Source organism: Dendrobates tinctorius, unplaced genomic scaffold, assembly GCF_039654945.1.
Source record: "Dendrobates tinctorius isolate UK_male_01 unplaced genomic scaffold, ASM3965494v1 ptg000172l, whole genome shotgun sequence".
NCBI lineage: Eukaryota > Metazoa > Chordata > Amphibia > Anura > Dendrobatidae > Dendrobates > Dendrobates tinctorius.
In genome coordinates this window covers 1,964,126-1,990,934 of record NW_027361839.1, presented here as the reverse complement: position 1 = coordinate 1,990,934, position 26,809 = coordinate 1,964,126, and the positions used below count along the sequence as shown (strand labels likewise).

The 26,809-nt window shown below is 58.5% G+C and overlaps 2 protein-coding genes across 5 annotated transcripts in view; one reads left to right on the top strand and one right to left on the bottom strand.

The window, feature by feature from the left end:
* The window catches only part of TTF2 (transcription termination factor 2), a 73,252-nt gene extending 52,572 nt beyond the window's left edge, over positions 1–20,680 (top strand). For all 3 annotated transcript variants that reach the window (XM_073551027.1, XM_073551028.1, XM_073551026.1), the window contains 11 exons: positions 11,911–12,098; positions 13,142–13,295; positions 13,383–13,474; positions 14,411–14,493; positions 14,571–14,704; positions 15,354–15,524; positions 17,078–17,124; positions 17,348–17,501; positions 17,583–17,665; positions 18,187–18,261; positions 19,836–20,680. In XM_073551027.1, coding sequence (XP_073407128.1) covers positions 11,911–12,098; positions 13,142–13,295; positions 13,383–13,474; positions 14,411–14,493; positions 14,571–14,704; positions 15,354–15,524; positions 17,078–17,124; positions 17,348–17,501; positions 17,583–17,665; positions 18,187–18,261; positions 19,836–19,980 — 1,326 coding nt within the window. In that variant the 3' untranslated portion in view covers positions 19,981–20,680. The remainder of the gene's footprint in view (positions 1–11,910; positions 12,099–13,141; positions 13,296–13,382; positions 13,475–14,410; positions 14,494–14,570; positions 14,705–15,353; positions 15,525–17,077; positions 17,125–17,347; positions 17,502–17,582; positions 17,666–18,186; positions 18,262–19,835) is intronic.
* Positions 20,681–23,807: 3,127 nt separating this feature from the next.
* TRIM45 (tripartite motif containing 45) overlaps positions 23,808–26,809 on the bottom strand; it is a 34,486-nt gene continuing 31,484 nt past the window's right edge. The window contains exons 4-6 of one of the 2 annotated variants that reach the window (XM_073551030.1): positions 26,308–26,422; positions 26,101–26,227; positions 25,744–26,030 (exon numbers count right to left, since the gene is read on the bottom strand). In XM_073551030.1, the coding sequence (XP_073407131.1) occupies positions 25,885–26,030; positions 26,101–26,227; positions 26,308–26,422 (388 nt within the window). In that variant the 3' untranslated portion in view covers positions 25,744–25,884. Of the gene's footprint in view, positions 26,228–26,307; positions 26,423–26,809 lie in introns of both variants that reach the window. The other variant, XM_073551029.1, reaches the window with a different exon arrangement.

The window sequence follows — 26,809 nt, the reverse complement described above, 5'->3', positions numbered from 1 at the left end:
CTCGCGGATGGGGGGGCAGACGGGCCAGCCCTCCCACCACTACCACCACTTGTGCCAGCACCCTCATTCATTCTCCCGTTCACTCTTTTATTATTTCCACTCGCTCCGGCACTCACTCCAGCATTTACTGCCACATTCACACTCGCACTCACTCCCTCATCCATATCGCTCACATCACCATTTATGTCCTCAAACAGCTCTTCAAAAATATCTCCTATCTCACTCCCACTCTCACTTCCAGATAGACCACTATTTACATTAGCAGACTTGGTGTTGCAGTACCCCTGCCTGCCTGCTGGGGGCCCTGACTGGCCAGTGCTCTGCTCCTTGGAGCTGCTGGCACTGCTCCAACTCTTGTCCAAGAGTGCCGCTGCCCCTTTAAATACCTCCGAGCAGAGCGCACTCAGTACGCCCTGCCCGAGCCTGGGAGCAGCAGCAGCTCCTGGGTTCTCTGGCTCCACATTTTTTTCTTTTTGCGGTATCTTTGCACTGAGGGCAGGGACAGCCACTGCCACCGCACCCTGCCCTCTGCTGTTCGCCCCCGCCGGCTTCCCAAGGAGCGCCAGAGCCCCCGCACCACCAGATGGAGGTAAGCGGGCTGGGGACCCCGACAACTCCCTACCGACTTTTGGGGGCACTATGCTGCTTGAGGGGGTAGGCGGGACAGGAGGCAGTGGGCCCGCCAAGGCCACGCCCCCCCCGCCGGCCGCAGCCACCCCGGGCAGAGCAGTGACCCCTTGCGAGGCCACGCCCTCCCCAGGTGACGCGGGCACAGCGGGCGGGACAGCGGCCGAGGAGGACACGCCCCCCCCGCATGCCGCAGCCTTTGCAGGCTGGGCAACACTCGGGGAGGCCACGCCCCCCTCACGGACTGTCACTGCGCCCCTGAACCCACCACTTGATGTTGGCAGGGCTGGCCACTCCCCCTCGTCGCCCAGCGGCGGCGGTGCCCCCAGCACGGACCCCTTTTTGGGTCTACGCGCCGGGGACCCCGCTCTTGCCACGGGCGCCGTCAGAGGAGCTACCAGCCCCTTGCATTTTTTTAGCTGCTGCTTCACAGCAGCCTCCACGCCCTTTCTAGGTCTCTGGACCCCCATAAGTGGACCAGACTTAACGGACCCGTGCGTGGGGGATCCAGAGACCCCAGCACTCACCGCCGGAGGTGCGGTCCTGGCTGTACCCGTGCTGAGCGCCAGGCCAGCCCCCCCTGCCACCGGGGACTGAGCCCGGACACCACTACTGCCAATACCGCCAGCGGCTGTTACACCACTGGCACCAGCACCGACCTCCATGTCGCTGCCTGAACCCTCACCGCCACCACCAGATGTGACGGTAAGGTCCAGGCACACATCACTCTGCCCGCGCCCCCGCTGCGGACCCACCACAGGGCCCGAGCCGGGGTGGGCAGCGGGTTCCATACAGCGGGACAGAGGGACCCCGGAAAGAGGGACAAACATAAGTTTGTCAGCCACGGTGTTTTTTGGCTTGCGCTTGTTTTTTTTCTTTTTCCTCTTTCCGGTTGCCCCGTCCTCAGGGCAGACCTCATCCCCAAAGAGCAGTGTGCCAAACCGCTCTGGGGACTCGATCTGCCTCACCTGTTGTAGGACGAGGCAGCCCCCCTCACTACTACTGTCCCCACTTCCACCAGCCTCCCCCTCGCCCCCACTTTCCTCCGAGTAACTGGAGTCCGGTGGGAGAGCCACTTGCTCAGGGGCCACCCCGCTGCATGTTACCTGGGTGTTGTTGCTCACCAGGCCTTCAGGTGGGGCAGGCGTAGATGTTCCGCCATCCTCCTCTTCGTGCTCCACCTGGCAGGGGCCTCCCGACCCCCCAGGAGACCCTCCGGTCATGGCTCTAAACCGGTCATCATTTTTCAGTTTCTCTGCAAAGGGGCCGCTCCCACTCAGGATAGCCGCTCGTATCTCCTCCAAGGCCCTGATAGCCCCCTTCAGCCTCTCCACCGTGGCGGAGACCTCAGCTCGTCTCGAGGCGGGGAGCCGGTTCTTAGCCACCGCTCGTGCTCCCCTTAACTCCTCCCGGAGTTTTCTCAGCTGTTTGGCGGCCTCCTCATATTCGCAGAGGTGCGCATGGATGCGGGAGGCGTAGATGGTGGATGGCTCTCCCTCAGCTCTGGAGCCCCAGATGTTGGGGGGCTCTGCCACTGCACCTCTGCTCTGGGCCGCCACTCCTCCGGGAGGAGGAGCCGCCACGGTACCAGCTTCGGGGGGCCCGGTGTCCCGGGGCTCCTGGGTCCTGCGACCCCCTCTCTCTTGGCTCCGTCTCTTCCCCATCTCCCTGGGACTGGCTGGCTGCACCCTGGCCTCTGGATGGTGCTGAGGCCCCCCACCCCCAGCTGGCTTGCCGGAGGGTGGGAGCCAGGGGCACAGCCCCGGCGCTCAGTCCCAGGGAAAGTCCTCTTTCCTGGGAAGGGGGCAGATGGAAAGTCCTTGCAGGAAAAAACCTCCCTTCCCAGGAGCTTAGCAAGACCCTAGCCTGCAGATGCTCAGCACAGATGCTCCTCCTCTTCCTGAGCGTGCTCTATCCTCCAGTCACCTCCAGAGCTGCTGTCACTATTCTGCTGCTACTTCGTGTCTTATCCTCCAGTCATCTCCAGAGCTGCACTCACTATTCTGCTGCTACTTCGTGTCTTATCCTCCAACTCTTTTATTTTACAAAATTATCAAAATTACACTCAGAAACAAACCACAATACATAAACTAAAGAAAACCAACATAGACAGACATAAAATGTGCAAAACATGCGCAAACAACTGAAAGTCCAAATCCTTTCCTTGTCCTCCACTAAGCTCGGCAGCTTAGGGTCCCCCAGCAGGAATCCACTTAAAAGAAAATACAAAGAAACATAAACCCCTCTCCCCACTCTCACCCCATTCACCCCCATTCACCCCCATTCACACCTCACCGATTTTACTAGTTTACTATTTACAATTTTACTATTTACAAAAACCAAACGAAAATAACCCTTTCCTGGCCCTCCGCCTTGAAAAAAACAAGAACTCTGCCACTTTGGCCGACAAACCTTACCTCCTATTACACAGCAAAGATTTTTTTTTTTTTTTTTTTTTTTCCCTCTCCCACACATGGCAACAAGTTCGCAGCCTTTTTTTTCCCACCACCTTGCACCGCAGGTCCTACAAGTTTGTAGCCTTGTCACTGCAAAATCTGGTCCACGAAAGTTTATGGCCTTTTGATTCCACACAAAAATTATTTCCAGGGTCCGCAGAGTCTACTTCTCCTGCCCTGCTCCTCTGCTCCTTCATGTTGCTCTTGGCATCCGGTCATCCATCCACCACCCCCCATGCACCCCCCTCCCAACCTGACTACACCCCATCCACACATTCTAACTAAAAAAACAAAAAAAAACGTGTGTTATATGTTTTTCCTTTTACCAAAGCACAACCAAAAGACATTTTCCAAAACTCTCAATACCATCCCATCTACTTACGCATTAATATACAAACTAAACACAGCATTTACATACCCAAGGCCCAAGTTTGGCACCTGTAAGCCCAATATCCATTATATGTCCTGTTTTTAAAACAAAAAGCTAAGGTGGCATGCACCAGCCCACCACCAGGAAAACGGGGTTCTAGAGGCTCCATCCCTCACTAACACATTCATCCTATCCCTCAAGAACTAAGACTGTCCCTACTTCTGTCCCTAAAAAAAGAAACCTGTCCCTATCTGTCCCTACCTGCCCCTACTCTACCTAACTTATCATAACTAACTCTCTATCTGTCCCTCAGTGCCTGTCCCTCCCTGTCCCTATCTGCCCCTACTTCTGTCCCTAACACACCCAGTGAAACTTATGCTATCCCTACCCTCATTCACACGGAGCTAGCTCTCCCTTGAGTGCGTTTTTAAAATGAGAGGCCTCTCCAAAGCCAAGAGGCCTTCCTCACACCCAACCTTTCGAACTCCAAAGAACGGACCTTCACCAGGTCACCCAAGATGTTTCCTACCACCTCATCCCTTGGGAGGGTTTTTTTCCGCGTCGTAACTAGGCACCGTGCATTCCAAGTGTGGAACCTAACCACTGCACTGACTAGGAATAAAGTGCACGGGTCCCGGCCACCCAGGGATCTGAACGCTCCATAGGCCCATTCAGCGTAGGAGAGGGACGCCAGCCGCGGCCAACGTATGGAGGCACCCACCCTGTTGTAAACCTCTGCATTAAAGGGACAATGAAGCAGGAAGTGCTCCATGCTTTCCAGCACGTCGCCACACTCCTCACGAGGGCAACCCCGGTCATCGGAGTTCCTGCACTTCAAGTTGTCCCTTACATACAGCCTCCCGTGGAAGCAACGCCAGGTCAAGTCCCAAAACTTCATGGGGATCCGCTTAGAATTTAAAAGCCCCAGCCCGACCTCCAGATCCCGGCCTGGGCAATCCTTAAGGGCCAGGGGCTTCTGGAAATGGGTCAACAGGACCCTCCTGTCAAGGCACTGCCTCGACATGGTCCTGATTTCCCACACTCCCAGACCCCACCGGCGGATCACCTTCAGAACCGGGGTAGCGTAAGCCGGAAGATGCCCATGAGGTGTGCGTAGGTCCTTCACCCGCCCTCCTGTCTCCCATTCCTGGAAGAAAGGCCAAAGCCAACCCTTGCAGGAGACTACCCACGGAGGAGCCCTCTCTAGCCAGAGGTTAGAGATGTTAGTCTTAAGAAAGGTGTTTACTAGAAACACCACCGGGTTGACCATACCCAACCCGCCTAGTCTCCTCGTACGGTATGTAACCTCCCTCTTGATTAGGTTAAGCCTATTCCCCCATAACAATTGGAAGAACAGGCTATAGACCCGCGTCCAGAGAGGTTCCGGCAAGATGCACACACTGCCCAGGTATATCAATAAAGGTAGCAGATAGCCTTTAGCCAGGGCAACCCTTTCCCTCAGGGTTAAAGACCAACCCTTCCATTGGTCCACCTTTTGGGCGGCGATCTTAAGTCTGCCCTCCCAATTTTGCTGGGGGTAGTCCCCGGGGCCAAATTCGATGCCTAGAATTTTGGCGGTGGCCTGGGGCCCTGGAAGGGTGTCCGGGAGATCAAAACTAGGATCTCCCCCTCCCAGCCAGAGACTTTCACACTTATCCCGGTTGATCATGGACCCGGATGCCTCCGAGTAGCGCACTACCTCCGACATGACCCAGTCCGCCTCCCCTCTCGAGGATACGAACAGGGAAACATCATCGGCGTACGCCACCACCCTCAGAGAGGAGCCAGAGCCCGCCCGGTCCATCCCGACTCCCGCCAACGGTCCACGATCTACCCTCCTTAAGAAGGGATCGATCGCGAACACGTATAAAAGCGGGCTCAGCGGACAGCCCTGACGGACCCCAGAACCCACCTCAAAAGGACGACCTGACCAACCATTCACCAGCGGAAAAGTCTCAGCCCCTTGGTACAAGATCTCTAACCATTTTACAAACCTCCCAGGCAGACCATACCTCAAAAGGACGGACCAGAGGTACTCGTGGTTGACCCGGTCAAAGGCTTTCGCTTGATCTAATGACAGCAAGTACCCCTTCCAGTGACCTGCCCTACCCTGCTCCACTGCCTCTCGGACACCGAGCACAGCACTAAAAGTACTGCGGCCTGGAACAGAGCAATGCTGGGCCCCTGAAAGGAGCCGGGGTGCAAACTTCACCAGCCGATTAAACAGCACCTTGGCCAGAACCTTCCGGTCCGTATCGAGAAGCGCTATGGGACGCCAGTTCTCGATTCGGGACGGATCCTTACCCTTTGACAGAATAATGAGGGCTGACTTCCTCATTGAGCCGGGAAGAGTGCCCGAGGAGAGACACTCATTAAAGACCCCTGTCAAGAGGGGGACCAAGGAGTCCCTAAAAGTCTTATAGAACTCAGATGTTAAGCCATCCGGACCTGGCGATTTCTTGAGCCGAAGCCCATCAATGGCCAGTCTCACTTCCTCTTCCCTGATTTCTTCTGCCAAAACACCAAGAGAGGGGTCACCCCCTGGCTCAGGGATGGCTTCAGCCAGGAAAGCCGACATCCTGTCCCGATCCAGATCCTTCTTTTCCAGGAGGTGTGAGTAGAAGGATCTGACCACCTCCAGGATCCCTGATTTGGATCTGTTCAGGGACCCCGTACTGTCGATCAGTCCTGTCACCATCTTACAATTCACTGACATCTTACAGTTTCTGTAAGGGTCGGGCGAGCGGTACTTCCCGAAGTCCCTCTCAAAAACCAAAGATGTGTGCCTATCATACTGACACCTCTTGAGCAAAGATTTCACTCTGGAGATTTCCTCTCGGTCACCTCCAGTCGAGACAAGCTGCTCGAGTTTCCTCCCCAGAGCCTGGTACAAGCGGTGCCTGTTCAGACTCCTGAGGCTCGAGAGCTGACGGAAGAACCCCGCCACCCGCTTTTTGAAGATCTCCCACCACTCTGACTTACTACTACAGAGATCCAACAGCGGTACCTGGCTCTGAAGAAAATCCTCGAAGGATTGTCTCACCTCCGCTTCTTCCAGCAGGGACGAATTGAGCTTCCACAGCCCTCTTCCCATCCGAGGAGTCTCTGCAACATTCAGAGAAAAGAAAATTAGACAGTGATCGGAGAACTCCACCTCAACGGCGGACACAGCAGAAAAGATGGCGTCCTCCTTCAAAAAAAACCTGTCTATTCTAGACCTACAGCTACCCCTATGGTAGGTGAAACCTCCGTGACCTGGGGTGTGCCGGATGTGGGCATCCACCAGGTGAGCTTCACTGGCTATGCTATTCAACGCGACGCTATCATAAGCCAGGCGATCTCCGGGACCCCCCCGGTCACGGGACCTCGTAATGGTGTTGAAGTCCCCACCGAAGACCACCTGTCGGCTCGTAAAAAGAAAGGGCTTGATCCTCAGGAAGAGACATTTGCGGTCCCACTTGGACTGTGGGCCGTAGATGTTGATGAGCCGGAGCTCTTGTCCCCTCATGAAGACATCTAGGATCAGGCACCTCCCCATTTCCAACTCAGTAACCCGTCGGCATTCAACTGCTGCAGTCTTAAAAAGGACTGCCACCCCGCTATACGGCTCGGCCGCAAGAGACCAGTATGAGGGCCCGCACCTCCACTCCCTCCGTGCTTTATAGATGGCCCCCATGTCTGTTAGTCTGGTCTCTTGCAAGAATAAAATTTCTGCCTCAATCCGGGAGAAAAAATCAAAGGCCGTGAAGCGAGCCGCATCTGACTTAATGCTGGCGACATTAATAGACGCCAGCGTCAACGGGGCGAGTTCAGCCATCATGGGTGATCGAGATGGATGGCCAATTTCTTCCCTACCCCGCTATTACCTCCTCCTGGGGAGGGGTCAGACACCTTCCTTTTCAGGGAAGCTCCCGACGTGTCCATCCCACCCCCCCCGGTGTCCTCGCCCCCGGGTTCCAGGTCTGTCCCCCCCTCAGGAGGAGCAATGCCCCCTGAGGGACGGACTCCGCCATCCCCCGAAGGACCCTCCGGTGTTACCCCCGGCCCAGTACCCTCGTCTTGCGGTTCATCATCTGAACCCCCGAGGGCGCTGAACCGGTTGGAGAGTCTGATCAGAGGGGGGTCAGCGGGCCCTTCCGTATGCACCCTTGTGGTCGGGGGCGGGGGGGACTTTGAAGGCTTGTCAGCCTTCCTCCCCACCGCTTTGCGCTTGGCACGCCTGGTTTTGCCACCTGGTGCTGTAGGCTGCTCTTGGACATCCTCATCAACACTTTCATACTGAGAGGAATTGTCCGAGTCAGCCGCTTTCTCCTCTCTCTCCATCCTCCTGATCTCCTCACTCACCGCACTCTCCCCCAGGGCCTCAGAGGCTTTGGCCACGGGCCTGGAGGGAGGAGCAGGCATCACCCCGGTTGCCCGAGGCTCCACCTGTCCCTTACCTCCCTGGCGTTTTTCCTGCCTCCGCTGGTACGCGGGGCCCCTTGCAGCATTGCCCTTCCTCACTGGCCCCTCAGCCCTTCCCCCTTCGCCACCACCTGCCACAGCAGAAGCAGCGCCACCGGGGGTTGCCCCCCCGCGGTCTCCCCCCACCGGGCCTGTGGCGGCATTAGAGAAAGAGCGAGGGCAGCGGCTGAGAGGGTGACCCAGGTCACCACACAGGTGGCACCGAATGTCTTTGCACAAGGCAGCCAGGTGACCTACCCCACCACACAACGCGCACTTCTGCACCTTGCAGTTGGCGCTGAAGTGAGTGGGGTCGCCGCACTTGTGGCAGACCTTCGGTTGCCCCTGGTAGAAGACCAGGATCCTGTCCCTTCCCAGGAACGCCGAGGAAGGGATGTGGGTGACCGTGCCGCCGGAAACCTTCAATTTGACCATGAAGGTCCAGCCCCCCGACCAGATGCCAAACTCGTCCCTGTTCTTTTTTGGGACCTCGGTGACCTCCCCGTAACGGGAAAGCCACGTCATGATGTCCACGCCTGCGAGTGACTCGTTACATGTAACCACGGTCACTCGCTTGACGGAATTTTGGCGAGACACCGCTTGAGCCACGAAGTCTCGCCATCCGGGCTCTTCTCGCACCAGCTCGTAGTTTGACCAGAAGAGCTCAAGCCCCTCTGGCCGCACGAAGCTGACGTCGGAGAAGCGGGACGCCGAAGGGTGTATCAGGGCAAAGATGTCATTCGCCCCGAAGCCCATCTTAAGGAGGAGCTCCACCACCTTGCTCCTAGGTGGACAAGCTTCACTGCCCCCCCACCTAAGACGGACCACATTCCTTCTTGGCGGCCCCTGCCCGGCTGTGGGGAGAGACCAAACAGTCCCTCCCTCCCTTTGATTTTGGAAGGCTGCTAGGCCATGTCTCTCTATCCAGAAAGACAGGTCCACTGTCCTCCCCTCTACCATGATCGATCTTTCTCCCCTTTGGAGGGCCTCCAGGAAACGGCGGTGCAAACCGCCGTCCCCGGAGCCCGGAGGCGAGGAGACCCCCCCGGAACCACCCCGACCCCCAGCCGCGACCCCCGCATAATTACGTTGGGGCCTCGCGGATGGGGGGGCAGACGGGCCAGCCCTCCCACCACTACCACCACTTGTGCCAGCACCCTCATTCATTCTCCCGTTCACTCTTTTATTATTTCCACTCGCTCCGGCACTCACTCCAGCATTTACTGCCACATTCACACTCGCACTCACTCCCTCATCCATATCGCTCACATCACCATTTATGTCCTCAAACAGCTCTTCAAAAATATCTCCTATCTCACTCCCACTCTCACTTCCAGATAGACCACTATTTACATTAGCAGACTTGGTGTTGCAGTACCCCTGCCTGCCTGCTGGGGGCCCTGACTGGCCAGTGCTCTGCTCCTTGGAGCTGCTGGCACTGCTCCAACTCTTGTCCAAGAGTGCCGCTGCCCCTTTAAATACCTCCGAGCAGAGCGCACTCAGTACGCCCTGCCCGAGCCTGGGAGCAGCAGCAGCTCCTGGGTTCTCTGGCTCCACATTTTTTTCTTTTTGCGGTATCTTTGCACTGAGGGCAGGGACAGCCACTGCCACCGCACCCTGCCCTCTGCTGTTCGCCCCCGCCGGCTTCCCAAGGAGCGCCAGAGCCCCCGCACCACCAGATGGAGGTAAGCGGGCTGGGGACCCCGACAACTCCCTACCGACTTTTGGGGGCACTATGCTGCTTGAGGGGGTAGGCGGGACAGGAGGCAGTGGGCCCGCCAAGGCCACGCCCCCCCCGCCGGCCGCAGCCACCCCGGGCAGAGCAGTGACCCCTTGCGAGGCCACGCCCTCCCCAGGTGACGCGGGCACAGCGGGCGGGACAGCGGCCGAGGAGGACACGCCCCCCCCGCATGCCGCAGCCTTTGCAGGCTGGGCAACACTCGGGGAGGCCACGCCCCCCTCACGGACTGTCACTGCGCCCCTGAACCCACCACTTGATGTTGGCAGGGCTGGCCACTCCCCCTCGTCGCCCAGCGGCGGCGGTGCCCCCAGCACGGACCCCTTTTTGGGTCTACGCGCCGGGGACCCCGCTCTTGCCACGGGCGCCGTCAGAGGAGCTACCAGCCCCTTGCATTTTTTTAGCTGCTGCTTCACAGCAGCCTCCACGCCCTTTCTAGGTCTCTGGACCCCCATAAGTGGACCAGACTTAACGGACCCGTGCGTGGGGGATCCAGAGACCCCAGCACTCACCGCCGGAGGTGCGGTCCTGGCTGTACCCGTGCTGAGCGCCAGGCCAGCCCCCCCTGCCACCGGGGACTGAGCCCGGACACCACTACTGCCAATACCGCCAGCGGCTGTTACACCACTGGCACCAGCACCGACCTCCATGTCGCTGCCTGAACCCTCACCGCCACCACCAGATGTGACGGTAAGGTCCAGGCACACATCACTCTGCCCGCGCCCCCGCTGCGGACCCACCACAGGGCCCGAGCCGGGGTGGGCAGCGGGTTCCATACAGCGGGACAGAGGGACCCCGGAAAGAGGGACAAACATAAGTTTGTCAGCCACGGTGTTTTTTGGCTTGCGCTTGTTTTTTTTCTTTTTCCTCTTTCCGGTTGCCCCGTCCTCAGGGCAGACCTCATCCCCAAAGAGCAGTGTGCCAAACCGCTCTGGGGACTCGATCTGCCTCACCTGTTGTAGGACGAGGCAGCCCCCCTCACTACTACTGTCCCCACTTCCACCAGCCTCCCCCTCGCCCCCACTTTCCTCCGAGTAACTGGAGTCCGGTGGGAGAGCCACTTGCTCAGGGGCCACCCCGCTGCATGTTACCTGGGTGTTGTTGCTCACCAGGCCTTCAGGTGGGGCAGGCGTAGATGTTCCGCCATCCTCCTCTTCGTGCTCCACCTGGCAGGGGCCTCCCGACCCCCCAGGAGACCCTCCGGTCATGGCTCTAAACCGGTCATCATTTTTCAGTTTCTCTGCAAAGGGGCCGCTCCCACTCAGGATAGCCGCTCGTATCTCCTCCAAGGCCCTGATAGCCCCCTTCAGCCTCTCCACCGTGGCGGAGACCTCAGCTCGTCTCGAGGCAGGGAGCCGGTTCTTAGCCACCGCTCGTGCTCCCCTTAACTCCTCCCGGAGTTTTCTCAGCTGTTTGGCGGCCTCCTCATATTCGCAGAGGTGCGCATGGATGCGGGAGGCGTAGATGGTGGATGGCTCTCCCTCAGCTCTGGAGCCCCAGATGTTGGGGGGCTCTGCCACTGCAACTCTGCTCTGGGCCGCCACTCCTCCGGGAGGAGGAGCCGCCACGGTACCAGCTTCGGGGGGCCCGGTGTCCCGGGGCTCCTGGGTCCTGCGACCCCCTCTCTCTTGGCTCCGTCTCTTCCCCATCTCCCTGGGACTGGCTGGCTGCACCCTGGCCTCTGGATGGTGCTGAGGCCCCCCACCCCCAGCTGGCTTGCCGGAGGGTGGGAGCCAGGGGCACAGCCCCGGCGCTCAGTCCCAGGGAAAGTCCTCTTTCCTGGGAAGGGGGCAGATGGAAAGTCCTTGCAGGAAAAAACCTCCCTTCCCAGGAGCTTAGCAAGACCCTAGCCTGCAGATGCTCAGCACAGATGCTCCTCCTCTTCCTGAGCGTGCTCTATCCTCCAGTCACCTCCAGAGCTGCTGTCACTATTCTGCTGCTACTTCGTGTCTTATCCTCCAGTCATCTCCAGAGCTGCACTCACTATTCTGCTGCTACTTCGTGTCTTATCCTCCAGTCACCTCCAGAGCTGCACTCACTATTCTGCTGTTACATTGCTTCTTATCCTCCAGTCACCTCCAGAGCTGCACTCCCTATTCTGCTGTTATATAGTGTCTTATCCTCCAGTCACCTCCAGAGCTGTTGTCACTATTCTGCTGTTACATCGTGTCTTATCCTCCAGTCACCTCCAGAGCTGCGATCTCTGGCATTACATGTGAGTACTACATGTCCCAGGGTGCCGTGCTGCGGGGTGACTCCGCTGCTCTGTGTTGCAGGACCGTGGCGCCTCCTCTCCGCTGCTGCGCGTGGCCTGGAGCCGCATTATTCTGGACGAGGCGCACAACATTAAGAACCCGAAGGTGCAGACGTCCATCGCTGTGTGTAAGCTGAGGGCCGGGGGCCGCTGGGCCGTGACCGGGACCCCCATACAGAACAACCTGCTGGATCTGTACTCGCTGCTGCGGTGAGTGATGCCCCCCCGTATACTGTACACAGCGTCACACACTGGTCACATGACCTCGTCCTGAGCTACACGGGGGTCACTAACTTTTATTCCATTCAAGCGGCAAACAGTCTCTCCTGTCCCCACGGTCCTCAGCGGCGGTCTCTCCTTTCCCCACGTTCCCTAGAGGCGGTCTCTCCTGTCCCCACGGTCCTCTGCGGCAGTCTCTCCTGTCCCCACGGTCCTCTGCGGCAGTCTCTCCTGTCCCCACGGTCCTCTGCGGCAGTCTCTCCTGGCCCCACGGTCCTCTGCGGCAGTCTCTCCTGTCCCCACGGTCCTCTGCGGCAGTCTCTCCTGTCCCCACGGTCCTCATCGGCGGTCTCTCCTGTCCCCACGGTCCTCATCGGCGGTCTCTCCTGTCCCCACGGTCCTCATCGGCGGTCTCTCCTGCCCCCACGGTCCTCATCGGCGGTCTCTCCTGCCCCCACGGTCCTCATGGGCGGTCTCTCCTGCCCCCACGGTCCCCAGTGGCGGTCTCTCCTTTCCCCACGGTCCCCAGTGGCGGTCTCTCCTTTCCCCACGGTCCCCAGTGGCGGTCTCTCCCGTCCCCACGGTCCCCAGCGGCGGTCTCTCCCGTCCCCACGGTCCCAAGAGGCGGTCTCTCCCGTCCCCACGGTCCTCATCGGCGGTCTCTCCTGCCCCCGCGGTCCTCATCGGCGGTCTCTCCTGCCCCCGCGGTCCTCATCGGCGGTCTCTCCTGCCCCCACGGTCCTCATCGGCGGTCTCTCCTGCCCCCACGGTCCTCATGGGCGGTCTCTCCTGCCCCCACGGTCCCCAGTGGCGGTGTCTCCCGTCCCCACGGTCCCCAGCGGCGGTCTCTCCTTTCCTCACAGTCCTCATCGGCGGTCTCTCCCGTCCCCACGGTCCCTAGAGGCGGTCTCTCCTGCCCCCACGGTCCCTAGAGGCGGTCTCTCCTGCCCCCACGGTCCTCAGCGGCGGTCTCTCCTGTCCCTGCGGCGGCCCTCCCACCCCCATGGTCTTAAGCGGCGGTCTCTCCTCCCCAGGTTCCTGCGCTGCTCTCCCTTCGATGAGTATAAGCTGTGGAAGTCTCAGGTGGATAATGGCAGCAGGAAGGGTGGAGAGCGTCTGACCATCCTGACCAAGAGCCTGCTGCTGCGGAGGACCAAGGACCAACTGGACCACACCGGGCGACCGCTGGTAACTGCCCCCTGGGGTCTGACACTGGGGGAGGTACATGGTGGGGTGGACATCGTGGTGTGTATTGGTGACCCCTGTGTCCTGCAGGTGGCGCTCCCACAGAGGACCAGTGAGCTGCATCAGCTGAGACTCTCCACCCAGGAGCAGGCCGTGTATGACGTGATATTTGCCCGGTCCCGGTGAGGAGAGGACTCCGGTCACTACACTGGGGTACCGTGCGTGGGGGGGTGGCAGTACAGGGGGCAGGAATAATGGTTACAAGCCAGGACAGGCTGTGGTGGGCAGAGGTGGTGGGTGCAGGGGGTAGAGTGTAGATGGTGGGAGCACAACCGGAGAAGGAGATAAGGGTCCGATGTGGTGACCGTCTGCAGTGACGGGGTGGGAGAGGGGCTGGTACGGTGGGTAAAGAGCGGGGTGTCACATAGGGGGGGTTAGTGTGATGGCTAAAGTTTTTGATCCAGTGTAGGAAGCCAGTGTGGTGGTAGAAGGCGAGGGCTAGTGGGCATGGAGAATGGGGGCTGGTGGGGGACGGCGTGGTCCTGGAAGGCAGGGGTCGGTGGGCATGGAGGGCGCGGGCCGGTGTGGTAGTAGAAGGTGGGGGCTGGTAGAGGGTGGGGGGCCGGTTTGGTAGTAGAAGGCAGGGGGCCGGTCTGGTTATGAAGGGTGGGGGTAGAAGGCGGGGTGGCTGGAGGGCATGGGCTAGTGTAGGGGTAGAAGATGGGGGGCCTTTTGACATGGAGAGTGGGGGCCGGTGGTGGTAGAAAACTGGGGCTGGTAGAGGGCATTGGCCACTGTAGGTTTAGAAGGTAGAGGACGGTGTTTTGGTAGAAGGCGGGGTGGCTGGTGAAGGGCGTAGAAGGGGGGCCTGTGGGCATGGGGTCGGTGTGGTAGAAGGCAGGGGCTGAAGAAGGGCATGGGCCGTTGTATGGGTGGAAGGCCGGGGGGCTTTTGGAGAGTGGGGGCCAGTGTAGGGGTAAAAGGCGGGGGCCTGTGGGTGTGGATGGCGGGGGCCTTTGGGTGTGCATGGCGGGGCCTGTGTGGGTGTGGATGGCGGAGGCCGGTGTAGTAAAGGCGGCCCGCCGCCCTCTCCTCATGTCCTGGCTTTTGCTCCCCAGGTCTACGCTCCAGAATTACTTGAGGCGACACGAGGGGGCATTTCCCGCTGAATTCGGGGGTCCAGATAATCCGTTTGACAGAGGTATCGGCACCTGAGACCCCACTGTTCGGCTCGTGGATGCCCCCTCCCCACCTTTCTCACCTGCCTCTTTCTTACAGTTGCTCGGGAGTTTGGAGCCCCCCAGGGAGACGTTTCTGCCCCTCCACGCTCTCAGGGATCCAGCACCGTTCACATCCTGTCACTCCTGCTGCGCCTGCGCCAGTGCTGCTGCCACTTATCCCTGCTGAAGACAGTGAGAGACCCCCGGGGCGCATCATGGAGGGAGGGCCTATGATCGCAGGGCAAGGGTCGTGCTGCGACGGCGGCCATGGGATTGGCGAGCAGGGGAGTAGAGGAAGGACGGATGTTTGGAGGGCACGGTCATGGTGTGAGGACCGCCATGTGGTCGGAGGGCTGGGGCGTTCTGAGGGCAGCCACGTCGTAGGGCAGGGACTTAGTGGGAGGGCGGCGGTGTGGTCAGAGGGTAGGGGCGCAGTGGAAGGGTGGGTGTGTGGTTGGAGGTCAGTTGTGTAGTAGGAGGGCAGCCGTGTGATTGAGGCCAGGGGCGTGGTCGGAGGGAAGGGGTGTAGTGGGAGGGCGACGTGTTCGGAGCGTAGCGGGAGGGCGGCCCTGTGGTCAGAGCGAAGGGGCATAGTGGGGAGGGTGGCCATGTGGTTGGAGCGCAGAGGCATAGTTGGATGGCGGCTGTGTGGTCAGAGGGTGGGGTCGTGGGAGGGCCACCGTGTGATCGCAGGGTGGGGTCATGGTGGGAGGGTGACCGTGTGATCGGAGCGTAGGGGCATAGTGGGAGGGTGACCGTGTGATCGGAGCGTAGGGGCATAGTGGGAGGGCGGCCGTACGATGATTTCGGCTGAAGATGGTGACCTTCATTTCTGCCCCAGACTTTGGACCAGCTTGAGCTGAAGAGTGAGGGGCTAAGCCTGACCCTGGAGGAGCAGCTCAGCGCCCTGACCTTGTGTGACCTCCAGAGCCCGGACCCCAAATCCACCGTCTCCCTGAACGGAACCAATTTCCAGGCTGAACAGTTTGAAAGTGAAAGGGGCAGCAGTAAGGTGAGAAAACCGGGCGTCACGTGTCATAGGGTGATGTCAGTGTGTGTGGAGTACCGTGATGTTGCACGCCCTGCGTGTGGAGTGCGGTGATGTCACACGCGCTGTGTGTGGAGTACGGTGATGTCGCGCTCCCTGTGTGTGGAGTACGGTGATGTCGCGCGCCCTGTGTGTGGAGTACGGTGATGTCACGCGCCCTGTGTGTGGAGTACGGTGATGTCACGCGCCCTGTGTGTGGAGTACCGTGATGTTGCACGCCCTGCGTGTGGAGTGTGGTGATGTCACACGCGCTGTGTGTGGAGTACGGTGATGTCGCGCGCCCTGTGTGTGGAGTACGGTGATGTCACGCGCCCTGTGTGTGGAGTACGGTGATGTCGCGCGCCCTGTGTGTGGAGTACGGTGATGTCGCGCGCCCTGTGTGTGGAGTACGGTGATGTCGCGCGCCCTGTGTGTGGAGTACGTTGATGTGGCGCGCCCTGTGTGTGGAGTACGGCGATGTCGCGCGCCCTGTGTGTGGAGTACGGCGATGTCGCGCGCCCTGTGTGTGGAGTACGGCGATGTCACGCGCCCTGTGTGTGGAGTACGGCAATGTCACGCGCCCTGTGTGTGGAGTACGGCGATGTCACGCGCCCTGTGTGTGGAGTACGGTGATGTCACGCGCCCTGTGTGTGGAGTACGGTGATGTCGCGTGCCCTGTGTGTGGAGTACACTGATGTCGCAATCCCTGTGTGTGGAGTACACTGATGTCACGCCCCCTGTGTGTGGAGTACTGTGATGTAATGCCCCCTGTGTGTGGAGTACGCTAATGTGGCGCGCCCTGTGTGTGGAGTACGGTGATGTCGCGCGCCCTGTGTGTGGAGTACGGTGATGTCGCGCGCCCTGTGTGTGGAGTACGGTGATGTCGCGCGCCCTGTGTGTGGAGTACTGTGATGTCGCGCTCCCTGTGTGTGGAGTACGGTGATGTCGCGCGCCCTGTGTGTGGAGTACTGTGATGTCGCGCTCCCTGTGTGTGGAGTACGGTGATGTCGCGCTCCCTGTGTGTGGAGTACTGTGATGTCGCGCTCCCTGTGTGTGGAGTACGGTGATGTCGCGCGCCCTGTGTGTGGAGTACGGTGATGTCGCGCGCCCTGTGTGTGGAGTACTGTGATGTCGCGCTCCCTGTGTGTGGAGTACGGTGATGTCGCGCGCCCTGTGTGTGGAGTACGGTGATGTCACGCGCCCTGTGTGTGGAGTACGGTGATGTCGCGCGCCCTGTGTGTGGAGTACGTTGATGTGGCACGCTCTGTGTGTAGAGTACGCTGATGTGGCGCACCCTGTGTGTGGAGTACGGTGATGTCGCGCACCCTGTGTGTGGAGTACGCTGATGTCGCGCGCCCTGTGTGTGGAGTACGGTGATGTCGCGCGCCCTGTGTGTGGAGTACGGTGATGTCGCGCGCCCTGTGTGTGGAGTACGGCGATGTCGCGCGCCCTGTGTGTGGAGTACGGCGATGTCGCTCGCTCTGTGTGTGGAGTACGGTGATGTCAGTGACCCTCTGTCGCTCTTTCTTGCTCTCTAGGTCGACGCTCTTATTTCCATGTTGAGGACCATCGTCCCCCAGAAGAGGTGAGCTCTCAGCCTGGGCCCCATATAGAGAGGTGCAGTCAGCTGTGGGCGCAGGCGACGCTCTGTACGCGTGACGGGGGGTTATTATCTGTGCAGAGTTGGGGTTGTAGTCCGCCGTCCCACGACCAGGCAGATTGTGCTGGAGTACGGGAGGGCTGTGATGGCGGCCATGCTGGTGGCATCTTCCGTTTCTGGCTATGGACGGGCGTTGTTTTGTTCGCAGCGTCGTTGTCTCGCAGTGGACCGGCATGCTGAAGATCGTGGCCCTCCATCTAAAGCGCGTTGGGACATCTTATGCCACCATCGATGGCTCCATCAATCCGAAAGTGCGCATGGACCTGGTGGAGGATTTCAATACAAACCCCCGGGGGCCGCAGGTATGAGCAGTCCCAGCATGCACTGCAGTGTGACCACGGGGTGAATGTGCCGGGGCCCACTAACGACCTGTGTGTCCCCAGGTTATGCTCGTGTCGCTCTGCGCCGGAGGAGTCGGTCTGAACCTGATCGGAGGAAGTCACCTCTTCTTGATGGACATGCACTGGTAAGGTCTGTGGACCCTCGGCGTGGGCGCACTGTAGACCCCAGGCGGACCCACGGTGTGAGCGCACTGTGTGCTGGTCATTTTAGGGCTTCTTCAGGACCCCAGTACCACTCACTTATTAGCTATGCAGCAGTCTGTGTTGTCTTGTGACTGGAGAATCGCTGGAGCATAAATCGTGTCAAGTGAAGTGTTTTCTACTTGAGCAGTCCCGTCCTCTACTGCCCCGCCTCCCGTCCTCTACTGCCCCGCCTCCCGTCCTCTACTGCCCCGCCTCCCGTCCTCTACTGCCCCGCCTCCCGTCCTCTACTGCCCCGCCTCCCGTCCTCTTCTGCCCCGCCTCCCGTCCTCTTCTGCCCCGCCTCCCGTTCTCTTCTGCCCCGCCTCCCTTCCTCTTCTGCCCTGCCTCCCATCCCCTGATTATTGTAGCTTTGTCCTTCTGCTCTTCCTGAGCCGTCTGATTCATGAACTGTTGGTCCCTTTCAGATGTTCGCATTTTCTTGAGTCCACATTTCATATTTCAGGAATCCGGCTCTGGAGGATCAGGCCTGTGACCGAATCTACCGGGTGGGACAGTGCAAGGATGTGGTGATCCACAGGTGAGGAGGCGTCCGATGATCATACCAGGGTTGGAGGATGAGCCGTATCTCAGGGGCCACGCGTCTGATACCTCTGGATACAGATCAGTAATGTTCCCATGTCCTGAACGGCCCACGCTTCGTGTGTGCCCGTCCCGAGCCGCGCCCCTCTCTGTGGACGTCGGCTCATATTCCGTCGCGCCCCTCTCTGCGGACGCCGGCTCGTATTCCGCCGTTCCCCTCTCTGCAGACGCCAGCTCATATTCCACCACGCCCCTCTCTGCGGACGCCGGCTCATATTCTGTCGCGCCCCTCTCTGCGGACGCCGGCTCATATTCCGCCGCGCCCCTCTCTGCGGACGCCGGCTCGTATTCCACCACGCCCCTCTCTGAGGTCGCCGGCTCGTATTCCGCCGCGCCCCTCTCTGTGGACGCCGGTTCGTATTCCGCCGCGCCCCTCCCTGTGGACGCCGGCTCGTATTCCGCCGCGCCCCTCTCTGTGGACGCTGGCTCGTATTCCGCCGCGCCCCTCTCTGCGTACGCCGGCGCGTATTCCGCCGCGCCCCTCTCTGCGTACGCCGGCTCGTATTCCGCCGCCCCTCTCTGTGAACGCCGGCTCGTATTCCGCCGCGCCCCTCTCTGTGGACGCCGGCTCGTATTCCGCCGCGCCCCTCTCTGCAGACGCCGGCTCATATTCCGCTGCGCCCCTGTCTGCAGACGCCGGCTCATATTCTGCCGCGCCTCTCTCTGCGGTCGCCGGTTCGTATTCCACCGCGCCCCTCTCTGCGGATTCCGGCTCGTATTCCACCGCGCCCCTCTCTGTGAACGCCGGCTCGTATTCCGCCGCGCCCCTCTCTGCAGACGCCGGCTCATATTCCGCCGCGCCCCTCTCTGCAGACGCCGGCTCATATTCCGCCGCGCCTCTCTCTGCGGTCGCCGGTTCGTATTCCACCGCGCCCCTCTCTGCGGATGCCGGCTCGTATTCCACCGCGCCCCTCTCTGTGAACGCCGGCTCGTATTCCACCGCGCCCCTCTCTGTGAACGCCGGCTCGTATTCCACCGCACCCCTCTCTGCGGACGCCGGCTCATATTCCACCACGCCCCTCTCTGCGGATGCCGGCCCGTATTCCGCCGTGCCCCTCCCTGTGAACGCCGGCTCGTATTCCGCCGCGCCCCTCTGTGTGGACGCCGGCTCGTATTCCGCCGCGCCCCTCTCTGTGGACGCTGGCTCGTATTCCGCCGCGCCCCTCTCTGCGTACGCCGGCGCGTATTCCACCGCGCCCCTCTCTGCGTACGCCGGCTCGTATTCCGCCGCGCCCCTCTCTGCGTACGCCGGCTCGTATTCCACCGCGCCCCTCTGTGAACGCCGGCTCGTATTCCGCCGCGCCCCTCTCTGTGGACGCCGGCTCATATTCCACCGTGCCCCTCTCTGCGGACGCCGGCTCGTATTCCGCCGCGCCCCTCTCTGTGGACGCCGGCACGTATTCCACCGCGCCCCTCTCTGCGGACGCCGGCTCGTATTCCGCTGCGCTCCTGCGGATTCTTGCTGATCTATTTTTCCTGACGTTATTATTCCGAGCTTCTTTGCTTCCTCAGGTTTGTCTGTGAGGGGACGGTTGAAGAGAAAATTTTGCAGCTCCAGGAGAAGAAGAAGGATCTGGCCAAGAAGGTTCTGACTGGAAACGGCAGCACGTTCACCAAGCTCACCCTGATGGACCTGCGCCTGCTGTTCGGGGTGTAGCGTTACAGCCACCCCCAATCCAGGTGGACCAGATGACCCCCAGTTAGCGGGTACATACCGGGGTCGTGCCCAAGTTGGTGGGTACATACCGGGGTCGTGTCCCAGTTGGCGGGAACATAGCGGGGTCGTGCCCCCAGTTGGCAGGTACATACCGGGGTCGTGTCCCCAGTTGGCGGGTACATACCGGGGTCGTGCCCCCAGTTGGCGGGTACATAGCGGGGTCGTGCCCCCAGTTGGCGGGTACATACCGGGGTCGGATCCCCAGCTGGGGGGTACATAACGGGGTCATGCCCCAGTTGGCGGATACATACCGGGGTCGTGTCCCCAGCTGGGGGGTACATACCGGGGTCGTGTCCCCAGTTGGCGGGTACATAGCGGGGTCGTGCCCCCAGTTGGGGGGTACATACCGGGGTCGGATCCCCAGCTGGGGGGTAGATACCGGAGTCGTGCCCCCAGTTGGCGGGTACATACCGGGGTCGTGTCCCCAGCTGGGGGGTACATACCGGGGTCGTGTCCCCAGCTGGGGGGTACATACCGGGGTCGTGTCCCCAGTTGGGTAGATACCGGGGTTGTGCCCCAGTTGGCGGGTACATACCGGGGTCGTGTCCCCAGCTGGGGGGTCACTGTGTTCAGACGTTATATGTCCAGTGTGTGGTGTCTTCTATGTGTCGTGTAATAAAGTGCTGACGTTTTTCTAGTAGTGAGCGGCAGTGTCCACATTGTGACCCCGAGTATACAGGGCTGCCGGCTGTATACTCATCACCTGGGCTTATTGGGTGTAAAGGCCGCAGAGAGTTTGTGAGACCACCCATGAACACAATCATGGCGGTGCGAGCAGAGCGGTCTGCGGATGTCCTCACACTATGGAGCTGGGCCCATTTATCACAGACCAGGCGCCATGGACCAGTGTGAATATATCCCAATACTGAGAGAGGCCATGTTGTGTTATGCTGAAGAAGAAATGGACGACACTGATCGCCACATCACGTGGGACGTCCGGAGACGCTGAGCCGGTTCAAAATGTAATTGTATAATTCAAATACGTGCACGGAAGAGACAGTGTAACACATTCAGAATCAAAGCCGATCTCTATTACGTCATCCGCCTTTCTACAGGTTCTTAGTGTTCGTGCAGTGTAACGATGTCGTTGGCTCATCTGATCTCTGGCTGGCGTCAGCACGCACGCTTCTGATTGCCTGAGCTAACACCCAGCGTGTGGTGTAGGGGTCTTCCAAGCCCCTCGGTTTAGTTTCTCTCACTTTCCTATGCTTTTTCTAAGGGCCCCGTCACACATAGCGACTCACCAGCGATATCAGCGTGTCAGGACCGCTGGTGAGTCGCTACGTGATCGCTGGTGAGCTGTCACACAGGCAGATCTCAGCAGCGATCAGCGACGCCGAGCGCGCGGCGTCACTGTGTACGTTAGTCACCAGCGCGCGGATGCAGGGAGCCGGTAACTAAGGTATACATCGGGTATCTAGGGTGTGCGTCACTTAGAAACCCTGCGTTTACCTTAGTTACCAGCTGATCGCTGGTCTGCCGCCTGTCACATGCAGCGATGCCAGCGGGAGACCAGCGAAAAAAAAATTGTCCAGGGCTTTCCATCAGCGGTACCTGCAGGGGGGCGGTCGCTGATCGCTGTCACACATTAATCTCGCTGGTGAGATCGCTGTGTGTGACGGGGGCTTAAGTCTATTACACAAGGGCCTTCCTGAGACCCCTTATCTGATCATGGACTCCATCTTGGAAGGAAAGAAATACATTTAGAAAGAAACTAAGATGAATTCAGGAAAGATAAAATGTAAGTCCTCTCACAACTCCAAGCACATCAGCGAGTGGCCTCCTGGGTGAGGATATCAGGACCGACCTATTCCAAATAAAACGGAGACCCCGCAACCTAAGGCTGTGTGCACACGCTGCGGACTGATCTGCGGAATTTTCCGCGCGGATTTGGTGAAGTTCTGCGGATTAGCCTGCGGTTTTGCCCTGTGGTTTCACACCTCATAAGGATAAGGTGTGACACCGCCGCCGATTTCCGCACAAAGAATTGACACACTGCGGATTGTAATCCGCGGAAAAATCCGCAGCATGTGCGCAGTGGTTTTTGTTTTGCATAGGCTAACATGGTCCTGTGCACCGCTGGGATCCGCAGGGCCGAGTCCGCAACGTGCGCACATAGCCTAATACTCCTAAAGATTCAGTTCTAGAGCCCCTAACCTGAGGATAAACGGTCAGTGGAGACAAGAGTGGTGGTACAGTCTGTGCCCTGGTGAGACCTCCTGTAGACCCTGTGTCCTTCCCGATAACCACCAGACAATCCCCGTGGCTTTCTCCTGCCTACTTCAGCTATTTTCTGCTACAGAAGGAGAAAATACAGAGTAATCGGCTCCGGCAGTTGTATGCTGCCATGAACCCTAAACCTGTAACAGCCAATGGCGTTAGCCCCGATCCCGGGAATTACAGGTGTTTCCGGAGTTTAACGGGTACCATTGACCTGAGGTTCCTCGTACTGCAGTCCCACCAGTAGCTTGGTACGAGGCCATGTCCTCCTGAATCAGTAGCTAGGGCTGACTTGTGGTGGGTGTGTGGAACCAGCATTGCCAGTGGGATGGGAGGGGACGTGCTATCATGAAATTTCTTATACCACTCCAGATGGTGACTCCAAACACAGACAAGATCCACGGATATGAAACGGAAAACCAGAGGCACAAGCGTGACACCAGCATTCCTGCTTCTTTCGACCCTCACGTGGACATTAACGCTATTGGTGTTCAAACCCAGAGATCAAGTATCAGTGGGATCAGAATCATCATTCCCCATCATTAAATAAAAACATGGACTGGATACGACAATTTTAGTAGGGATGCCTCCGGGGGATAGCTGAACAGCTGGGTGCTACCTCGACCATGACCTTTCAGAATACACTCGGCCTTGACATGATCCTGGCAGAGAGGGGAGGGGTATGTAAGGTGGTTGGGGCATCAGGTTATACCGGATGGTAGCATAAGTAAAGCCCTGAGAGGAATCAATGTGTTAGGAACCCCCTCAGTAAGTGGTTAGAAAACCCGATTGGTAAACGGGGATCTCTTCTTAGCAAGATGGCTTGTACTTTGGTGATAGTTCTGGTGGCCATTACGATACTTGGTTGCTGCCTCGTACCCTGTGTTCGGGGCATTGTTTTGAAAGCTATAGATAAGGCTACAGAGACAAGACCTGTTGTGGACTGCACCCAGTGAGAGTGAAAGATGGCGGCTACTGTGCCCAACTGTTGGATGCCCACTCTGACCAGCGCATGTGGCACCCGTGTAGTTTCCTTGCTTGTTGTGGCTTGTGTGTGTGTGTGTGTCCATCCGCTGATGTGACGGGCAGACCGACCCGGTGAAGTGGTGTAGGCCACCGGCTTCTATTGGGGTGGGAGAACGTATCTGGGGGAGTCTGTAGACGGGCACCTCGGCTGGAGCAGCCAACCACGGCCACAAGAGAAGGGAACTGTGAGAGCAGGGTTTATCTATCCTGACACCATTCTGGTTATTATTCGTGCATCCCCTTTCCAAAATGGAGTCTGTGTCTATTTTGAGATGAGTCTCAGGAATCCCTTTAATGGATTTAGAGATCACCTAGCTGTGCGAGCTCCTGGACAATGTCGGATGCCGGCCTGTTCCTCGAGGGCATGTCTGAGACTGAGAAGACATCTGCCCTCCTTCCATAGAAAAGCGCAGATTTTAGATGGATGCAGTCGTAATGACCAAGGTTACGAGAACACGGGACGTCCATGGCAAGAATAAGCGCTGCGGAATATGTTGGCGCTATATAAATAAAGATTATCATCATTATTAAGGCATCTTTATTCATATCCGTCATGTAGCTTCCAGCACAGATTTCCAGTGGTGGCTCCTCGGGGCCCCTTTCGGGGGGCGGCTCAGGAGTTTGTGGAATGTAGGAATAGTCCACAAACCATAAGGCACTTTTCAAAGTTGTCCTTTCTTTTTGGCAGGTGAGATATATATTTTCAGCAGTTTGGCCATAAAATGTCCCTTCTGCAATGCTGCGGTGGTATATTCCTCCAGTGACACCACTGTATAACCCTCTGGTGACACCGCGGTGATATATTCCTCCCTTAACGCTGCTGTATACTCCTCTGGTAATGCTGCTGTATATGCCTCTGATAACTCTGCAGTATATTACTCTGATAACTGTGCTGTATGTTCCTCCAGTAACGCTGTGGTATGTTTCTCTGGTGATACTGCGGTATATTCCTTTGGTGCTGCCGCTGTGTGTTCCTCTGGTAACGCTGCGGTATATTCCTCCAGTAACGCGGCAGTATGTTCCTCCGGTAACGCTGCTGTATGTTCCTCTGCTGAAGCTGCGGTATATTCCTCCAGTAACGCGGCAGTATGTTCCTCCGGTAACGCTGCTGTATGTTCCTCTGCTGAAGCTGCGGTATATTCCTCCAGTAAGTAACGCTGCGGTATGTTCCTCTGGTATTGCTGCTGTATGTTCCTCTGGTAACTCTGCAGTATATTCCTTTGGTGCTGCCGCAGTATGTTCCTCCGATAACGCTGCTGTATGTTCCTCTGCTGAAGCTGCGGTATGTTCCTCTGGTGACTCTGCAGTATATTCCTTTGGTGCTGCCGCCTGTGTTCCTCTGATAACGCTGCAGTATGTTCCTCCAGTGATGCCGCCTGTGTTCCTCCGATAACCATGTGGTATGTTGCTCCGTTAACGCTGCTGTATGTTCCTCCGGTAACGCTGCTGTATGTTCCTCTGCTGAAGCTGCGGTATGTTCCTCCAGTGATGCCGCCTGTGTTCCTCCGATAACGCTGCTGTATGTTCCTCTGCTGACTGCAGTATATTCCTTTGGTGCTGCTGCTGTGGGTTCCTCCGTTAACGCTGCTGTATGTTCCTCTGCTGAAGCTGCGGTATATTCCTTTGGTGCTGCTGCTGTGGGTTCCTCCAGTAACGCTGCTGTATGTTCCTCTGCTGACTGCAGTATATTCCTTTGGTGCTGCTGCTGTGGGTTCCTCCGTTAACGCTGCTGTATGTTCCTCCAGTAACGCTGCTGTATATTCCTCTGCTGACTGCTGTATGTTCCTCCAGTGATGCCGCCTTGTGTTCCTCCGGTAACGCTGCGGTATGTTCCTCTGCTGACTGCTGTATGTTCCTCCAGTGATGCCGCCTTGTGTTCCTCCGGTAACGCTGCGGTATATTCCTCCAGTAACGCTGCGGTATGTTCCTCTGCTGAAGCTGCGGTATATTCCTTTGGTGCTGCCGCTGGGTGTTCCTCCGGTAACGCTGCGGTATATTCCTCCAGTAACGCTGCGGTATGTTCCTCTGCTGAAGCTGTGGTATATTCCTTTGGTGCTGCCGCTGTGTGTTCCTCCGTTAACGCTGCGGTATATTCCTCCAGTAACGCTGCGGTATGTTCCTCTGCTGACTGCTGTATGTTCCTCCAGTGATGCCGCCTTGTGTTCCTCTGTTAACGCTGCGGTATATTCCTCCAGTAACGCTGCGGTATGTTCCTCTGCTGAAGCTGCGGTATATTCCTTTGGTGCTGCCGCTGTGTGTTCCTCCGTTAACGCTGCGGTATATTCCTCCAGTAACGCTGCGGTATGTTCCTCTGCTGAAGCTGCGGTATATTCCTTTGGTGCTGCCGCTGTGTGTTCCTCCGTTAACGCTGCGGTATATTCCTCCAGTAACGTTGCGGTATGTTCCTCTGCTGAAGCTGCGGTATATTCCTTTGGTGCTGCCGCTGTGTTCCTCCGTTAACGCTGCGGTATATTCCTCCAGTAACGTTGCGGTATGTTCCTCTGCTGAAGCTGCGGTATATTCCCTTGGTGCTGCCGCTGTGTGTTCCTCCGATGACGTTGCAGAGCGTTCGTCCAGCATTACATGCATCTTTTGCCATCATAGTGCTACAGTCCGGAGCAGATTGCGGGGAGCTGAGTCCTTCACACCGGCACAGTCTGATGTCTCGGAGGTGGATCCACAACACGACCAGTGAGACCTGCCAGGATGACCTTTGTGGCCGTGGCCACAACCCTGGAAGCCACCTGTAGAGGATGACAATGGTTAAGTACAGAAGATAAGCACAGTAGTCAGTGTCAGGAGGGCGGCAGGTACCTGGCATTGTCCCCCCGCAGCCACAACGGGCATCCTTCTGGCCACCACTGGAGCAGAATGTGCAGCAGTGATAGATGCCGCAGTGCGGGCGCAACGATCCCCTCACAAACACAGTAAACGGGGAATCCTGTGGAGAAAACGTGGCCGTCAGGAGTGAGACTCCAACACAACATGCTGGCAGCGTGCCCGTGTGTCGCCACCTCTTACCTGGATATGGCGACCTTTCATACACACATTTATGGTGATCTGGCCTGGCTCTGCTGGCGTGTAGGATATCCGATATGTCCCGTCATGGTTATCTTGCATGGTGGCCGGCACAGACCTGTGTGACAGGGAAACATGTCAAGAATGACGAGTGAGATAACGAGCAGCTCCACAGCCTACGAGCCGCCATTATCTGCTGCCGTGCGACGACCAGAGGGAAGATCAATATTCATAACACGTCCGGCGTCCGGCACTATAATGGCACTGAGCGTCCGGCACTATAATGGGGGGCACTGAGGGTCCGGCACTATAATGGGGGCACGGAGCGTCCGGCACTATAATGAGGGGCACTGAGCGTCCGGCACTATAATGAGGGGCACTGAGGGTCCGGCACTATAATGAGGGGCACTGAGCATCCTGCACTATAATGGGAGGCACTGAGGGTCTGGCACTATAATGGGGGCACTGAGGGTCCGGCACTATAATGGGGGCACGGAGCGTCCGG